General features: G+C 41.5%; 1 protein-coding gene across 2 annotated transcripts in view; it reads right to left on the bottom strand.

The window, feature by feature from the left end:
• Positions 1-687: 687 nt before the first annotated feature.
• ece2a (endothelin converting enzyme 2a) overlaps positions 688-7551 on the bottom strand; it is a 27712-nt gene continuing 20848 nt past the window's right edge. For both annotated transcript variants that reach the window (XM_010795366.1, XM_010795367.1), the window contains one exon: positions 688-1383. In XM_010795366.1, coding sequence (XP_010793668.1) covers positions 1073-1383 — 311 coding nt within the window. In that variant the 3' untranslated portion in view covers positions 688-1072. The remainder of the gene's footprint in view (positions 1384-7551) is intronic.

Below are 7551 nucleotides of genomic sequence, written 5' to 3'. Positions count from 1 at the left end.
CAAGGTCAAGCATGGCTAATGGCCAAAACATTGTCATTGTCACATTGACACAGTGGTGGTTAGCGCTGCAGCCAGCCGCTGAATAGCACTCCACGTCATGGAAGTCAACTGAGGGCTGTGGAGATGGAGTGGAAATGTAAAGTGCCACTATGACTGATTCCACTGTCAGATAAGTCATTCGGAGATTACGCTCACTGAAGCAGTGCATTCAAATCATCGCAGGCATGCAAAGACTCCAGTAGCTTGAATGATACTGACCAGAAGAGTTTTGTTTTGTGCTTCACTTCAGACAAAGGCCAGTCTTCTAGAATAAAAACATCTTCCAACTCGTTTAGTATAGAAGTTGGAAACAAAGTCTTGTACGTTTCATTAGCTTCCAATTTATTGAGGAAAACCCAAATATATAGTACTTTGTGCTTAATCCAAGTGCACATGTCAATTAAGGGACAAAGTGAACTCTCAAAGGTACCCCTCACAGCATTGAACCCCATTGAAAGACTGCTGCAGCTGAAGAGTTGTTATTTCATTACCATACTGATGACATTTTGAGGTTGGACTTTAGTATTTAGCTATGAAAGGTGAAGTTTTTCATCTGTGTCTCAGTACGCAAACACACAGACATCGCACACAATATGGAGGCTTTTTGAGTAAAATTCAGATCCGTATTCTCTGTGCACTACTGGACTTCACTTGAAGGATCTGCTCTTCGGCCAGTTAAAGCAAAAAGGAAAATAACTGCACATAATCACACCTGAATTGTCAATAAAGGGTTTTCTTTCAACCAAATAGTCTTTCTGTGAGTTTGAGGATGCTCCCCTACTCAAACACATCTCCCAAAAGAAACTGGGGGCAAGGCACACAAACCTCTTCGCAAATATATAAGCAAGCGCAGATGTAAAAGAGACAAACTTAAAAAAAAATGTGTTTCAAAATGCATGACCCCTCCCTAGAACGCAACAGGATATGAAACGCAACTGCACATCCGCTTAAAATCCCAGCGTATGTTTTGCCAAAAATCAATACATTTTGGCAAGGATTTCTGACCTTAGTCTCATCTTAGTTCAAGAAACATTTAACCCTCATCAGTTTTGAATTGTACCTCTGTGAGTGCTTGGTGAATGAAACAGGCGGTGTCAGGAGACACCTCCCAAGGTGACTTCTCTTCCACCATGATGGCGTCCAGCGTGGCCTTCTCAAGAATGACATCAAAGGACGCTTCAGGAAAGGAGAGTTGGCGCACGTCCATCTGTTGCCAGGTCATTCCCGGGCAGTGGCTGTACCTGGCACCCATTGTACTGATGCACACAGAGGAGTAGTCTATGTTGGTGATGGAGCGGTAACCGGCACTGTACATATCTCCACTCATACTGCTGTTTCCACAACCTGAAGGGAGAGAAAAGGGAATCATGTCGGGAGATAAAAGAAGGTCGTAGAGAAAGATGAGCATGATAGGTGAAGAAGAACAGAAAGAGGGAGGGAGACTGAAACCAATATGTCTCTGATGACTCAACTCCCTAATCTGTTTTCCAGTATGAGTTTATGATTGTGTTATCAATATGGCAAAACAATATTACTGAGGAGTAACTTCCTATCATGGAAACAAAGGATGTTATGACGGGGATCGCCACCACACACAGTCTTTATTTGATCAAGCTGCCATTCAATCATGAGCACCAAGCAGAGATGGAAACCACACACTCCAGACGACCATATGGGCGCTCGTATAAAGTGTTTTCAGGGGGGAGCCGTCTAACATGACCTCAGACTGCACAAAATCTGTCACAAGCAACAAGCTTTCAACTTGTAGACTGTCACCGAGTGACGCATGGATGAAAGCCAGGGAAGGAAATGAAAGGGGACAAAAGAAAAAAGTGAAGATTGCCTCTCATGTAGCACGTCAAGATGAAAATAATCTACTGAATGCTGCATCTCACCTTTTGGATCAGATGACTCATAGATCGTGTGGATGTGAAGAGGAGGAGGTGTGGGTGGAGAAGACATGCAGGAGAAAAAGGGAAAGGTGCAGTAGGCGGAGGACGTGGGGGGGACATATACACTATCTGATGCAAAGAAAAAGTGTCAGTAAAGGTGAAGTTCATGAGTGTTAGCCGTGGAGATGATCATATAATCTTGCATTTATTCAAGTCTGTGTGTCGGTGAATCTGGGGGGGGGGGGGGGGGAGAGGTGGGGCTTTGACTTCCACTGCAAACTTGTGGCTGCCGCTTGTTATCACCTTTATGCTTCGAACTAATTACCAGCCTCCAAATGCTGTGTAAATGTGTGTGTGTGTGAACATGTGCACTAGATTGTAGGATCTATTCAGATAGCAGCCTCACACTCAGCAACACATTCAGGTGTGTGTTTATTTTGTAGAAACCTCTCATGTATGTTGTACTCTTATAATGACTTAGTCTTGACAGGCCTATTCATACATGGATAACGGAAATCAGTATATTAAAAACTATGAAAACAGAAATTAAGTGACTAGGAGATAAGCAACACCAGCTATACTCCACTGGTGTGTGTGTGTGTGTGTGTGTGTGTGTGTGTGTGTGTGTGTGTGTGTCACTTGATATCAGGCTATCCCTGTGACGTTGGCTTCAGATATAAGGAGGCAATATGTCAGCATTGCTGGTCAAAGGGACATCATTGGATGCTTTCTTTATGGATGTCTGGAAGAAGACAGAATGTTTCAGGGTTGAATTACAAAGGCTCAACAGGTTATTTTAGATTTCTCTATTTTAGAACATTACTTTAGGTGTGCCAAAAGCAAGCAACAGCTTTGGAAAACCCATGTTGCATGTAGAGAGGCTAGCATTAAAACGTAGAAGAATATTTCTAATAAAGAATCTGAGATATTATAAGAAATCACACACACACACACACACACACACACACACACACACACACACACACACACACACACACACACACACACACACACACACACACACACACACGTTCATACTGCAGAGGGAAGAAGTGGTTTGATATTACATTACATTACATTTCATTTAGCAGACGCTTTTATCCAAAGCAACTTACAATAAGTGCATTCAACCAAGAAGATACAAACTTGAAGAAAACAGAATCATATACAGTGGGGCAAAAAAGTATTTAGTCAGCCACAAATTGTGAAAGTTCTCCCACTTAAAAAGATGAGAGAGGCCTGTAATTTTCATCCTAGGTATACCTCAACTATGAGAGACAAAATGAGAAAAAAAAAATCCAGAAAATCACATTGTCTGATTTTTAAAGAATTTATTTGCAAAGTATGGTGGAAAATAAGTATTTGGTCAATAACAAAAGTTCATCTCAATACTTTGTTATATACCCTTTGTTGGCAATGACAGAGGTCAAACGTTTTCTGTAAGTCTTCACAAGGTTTTCACACACTGTTGCTGGTATTTTGGCCCATTCCTCCATGCAGATCTCCTCCAAAGCAGTGATGTTTTGGGGCTGTCGCTGGGCAACACAGACTTTCAACTCCCTCCAAACATTTTCTATGGGGTTGAGATCTGGAGACTGGCTAGGCCACTCCAGGACCTTGAAATGCTTCTTACGAAGCCACTCCTTTGTTGCCCAGGCGGTGTGTTTGGGATCATTGTCATGCTGAAAGACCCAGCCACGTTTCATCTTCAATGCCCTTGCTGATGGAAGGAGGTTGTCACTCAAAATCTCACGATACATGGCCCCATTCATTCTTTCCTTTACACCAGGGGTGTCAAACTCAAGGCCCGGGGTCCAAATCCGGCCTGCGACTTCATTTAATGTGGCCCGCAAGAGCTTGCAAAGAATATAATACTTTTATTATACGGTTACATGCCACTTTACAGAGGCATGTTGCCCATAAACTACCTGTCCCACAATGCATCTCGTTTTGTGACATGTGCACTGAAGAGACTTGCAATTATTTGCCNAGAGAAAAAACTAAGGTTAAAGATATTTTTTGAACAGACTTTACCTCGAACTAGTCTAAAACCGGTGAAATAGCCGTACAGTATGCTACGAAAAAGACAGAACAGCATCTGGTTAATCGGTTAGTCGTTGGGTTCCATTTTTTTGGGCGGGGGGGAGGGGGGGGGGGGGGGGGGGGGGGGAATTAAGGTAGGGATTAGAGGAGGATCTTCGAAGGTAAACTCCAAGAACATTTGGTTTAAAGCAGAAAGAGGGAATTCCTCCGCACCCCTCCCGGAGGGAAAATAAAAGTTAAGATTTTTTCATTTGTCTGTCTCTTTAGTCCGTGAAAACCGCCCCTTTTTTGTTCTTGTTCCTGAAACTTTCAGAGTCTCTTTCCAGAGAGGGGACACATGTTGATGTAGAAGAGACATGAAGAAGAGGGGACACATGTTGATGTAGAAGAGACATGAAGAAGAGGGGACACATGTTGATGTAGAAGAGACATGAAGAAGAGGGGACACATGGTGATGTAGAAGAGACATGAAGAAGAGGGGACACATGTTGATGTAGAAGAGACATGGAGAAGAGGGGACACATGTTGATGTAAAAGAGACATGAAGAAGTGGATTTTGCATAGGGAGACCTTTAAGTAACCTGAAATGTGGACCGTTTGCAGTTTGTCTTTTGACCAGGAGACTGTGATTCCAGGCTCTTCTGTCCTCAGTGCGACAGAGTTGGTAGTAAACGAGGCATGAATTCCCAGAACCATTGTTGGCTTTTTCTGAATAAACCTTCCCACTGGTCCAAAAGCAGCCGTTTTCCTGCGACTGCGAGCACAACAGAGCCACCTGACAGTGCCGCCGGCCAGCAGAAACTCACCTCAAAGCTTTGAGAAAGCTGCTTTATGTGTTCTGCCTGCAACCGAGGGAGGAGAGAGGAGAAAAGCCCTAAAAAAAAGAAGTGCAACTCCGAGCTGCAACTGAGAGTTTCCTAGCAACATGTTCTGCAAGATGAATCTGAGAGTTTTGCCGACCCCTCTTGATCTGCTTTTATATTTGATGCTATTTTATTGTCTTTATACTGAAGCAAAGTTTGGTTTTATTAAGTCAGGGTGTTTTCCTTATTGAGCATTCTCCTGCACTAAACAATCTTGTCTAATTTCTAGTCAGAATATGTCTCTACACCCGATATGAGACACAATAACTTCAGAAGTAACACTGCAGTGAGATATCGGGTCTTGTTTTTACAAAATGCATGTTCAGTCAACAAATCTTATTTTGAGTTGTTTCTCCGATGAAACATATATTTTTTTACATATCTATTGGAAAATCACCAACTAACATCAGAAAACAGAAACTTTTGAGCATTTGCGGCTTATTTTGTAACACAACATTTCCTGATTCTGGTCAAATATAGTTCAGAATGAGTTCTCCAGCTAATTACAAGATCAGATTTATCTAAATCTCCCTTCTTTTTTCAAGAAATCTAACCAAGGACATGTTCACTTGTTCTATTGGCAGATTGTTGTACTTATTTCAAGTGAAAAGAGCTTGTTTTCATTATTGTTTAACTTGTTTTTGGAGCAGCATTTGTTCCCGTGTGTGAGTGTTTGTAACCCAACCACACACACATTTTCCCCCTTTAATGAATTTCCAACAGCAGCAATGGCAGAAGCATTTGCATGTTTTGTTTTTTCACTGTAATCTCTCCCTCTGCCTCAGACCTGTTGAATCTTAAACCTCACAACAGCTCCCCCATTCTCCCCTCCCAAGAGAAATACAAAAAAAGAACCCAAGACAAAAAGCATGAATGCATAATTAATATAGTGAAGCTGCATTTTTAATTGTTGCTGGTCTTCAAAGTTGCCCAGTGGCATTGTCTCTCGGTTCGGGCCGGCTGCTTCCGATGGCAGAGCTTCATTCAGGATCTTTTTAGTGCCCGAGCGCTGCAGAAGCACCGGCAGACAACGGCTCCAAGCTCGCCTCTTTTCTCAGGGTGTCTGCCCGCACAATGGACTTCCTTAGCCTGCACACAAAAGAGGCTGGCGCGTATAAAAACACCCAAATTCAATGGCATTCCTCTCCACAATGCGCTCAGAGAATATGTGCTTGTCCCTCTCCTTCTCCCTCTCTTCTCTTTCAGCGCAGGGTGATGTATTAGGATGATGTGTGAAGATCAGGAAGTGATATATATTCCTGCATCAAAATGAAAGAAATCTGGTAAAAGTGAGAATGGAGACAATTAAGAAGGCAACTAGCCAATATGTGCTACTTAGCGCTAACACAAAGTACAGCTAAAGCATTGGACGAATGGGAATGTTGATGTGATATTGGCTTTAAATAAAAAGTCAGAGGATCAACAAAGTTATTACAAACCACCATGAAAGGAACATAAATGTCTGAATTAGACTTCATGGTAGTGCATCAAATTGTTGTTGAGATACTTCACAGCAAACCGTAAATCTCATGGAGGCCCTGGAGGAAAAGTTCAGGGGATCACCAAGTTCAGTGAACATGAGAATCATTAATGCACACTGTATTCATCATTAATATATTTTGGATTCTATAAACTTAATTATAGAATCCAAAATATATTAATGATGAATACATGTGCTTGTTGATCTGTTAACACTAAGCTAAGTCTTAAATCCACAATAAGCAAAACATAATGAATGTCTAGCTTAATATGTGCTAATCGGCTCTAAGAACTGACATCAAATAATGCTCAATATAACTCAGTATCTTTAATTATATATAATTTCAGATGCTGTTTTATTTTTGTCTGTTTTTTTTTACCATTAACTTCCACTGATTTTATTCAAACGCTGGTATATATATAACACATCAGACAGATGTACTTCATTAGATTAAATCTAGTTTCAACCATGCCAAAAATACCATAACCAAACATCCATCCATCCATCTTCTCCCGCTTATCCGTGGTCGGGTCGTGGGGGTAGCAGTTCCAGCAGAGAGCCCCACATTTTCCTTTCCCTGGACACATCACATCACATAACTAAACACAAAGAGCTATTTGCTATTTAGAAGTGTTCAAGAAATATTTTCGTAACATTTGGTCATTTTAGTTTAGTCTGTATATAATCAGCCCACTGCCATAGGCAAACAAAGATTCACACACAAATACATTTAACTTTTTGTTAATACAACACACAACTTTTTTTTCACATGAGCAGCAACATCTAGAAACACATTTGGTGTGTATATTTCCCGTAATACCACCTTGTGGGGACCAAGCATTTTGGAGTCCCAACAACATGTGGTTGTTGTTCTCACAATGTTAGGGATCCATCAACAGACACACACACACACACACACACACACACACACACACACACACACACACACACACACACACACACACACACACACACACACACACACACGTTCATACCATTTATAAGGTGTCATTAGACAGTACATTCAATATTACAAAAAAAGCATGCATTAAATTGGATTCTATTATGACTAACCAGTGTTTGGAGTCCCCACAATGTATGATAAGAAGCACGATAAGAAGTACTTTTTGATATGGAAACAGGTCGCACAATGTTATGGATCCATCAACACACACACAGTTACAACGTTTGTGGTCCGATGGGGTGACATTAGCTCCACATCCTTGGAGGGTGG

Source organism: Notothenia coriiceps, unplaced genomic scaffold, assembly GCF_000735185.1.
Source record: "Notothenia coriiceps isolate Sejong01 unplaced genomic scaffold, NC01 NC01_scaffold00037246, whole genome shotgun sequence".
Classification (NCBI taxonomy): Eukaryota; Metazoa; Chordata; class Actinopteri; order Perciformes; family Nototheniidae; genus Notothenia; species Notothenia coriiceps.
Note: the sequence above shows the minus strand (reverse complement) of the source record. Positions and strands in the feature narration are given on the sequence as shown.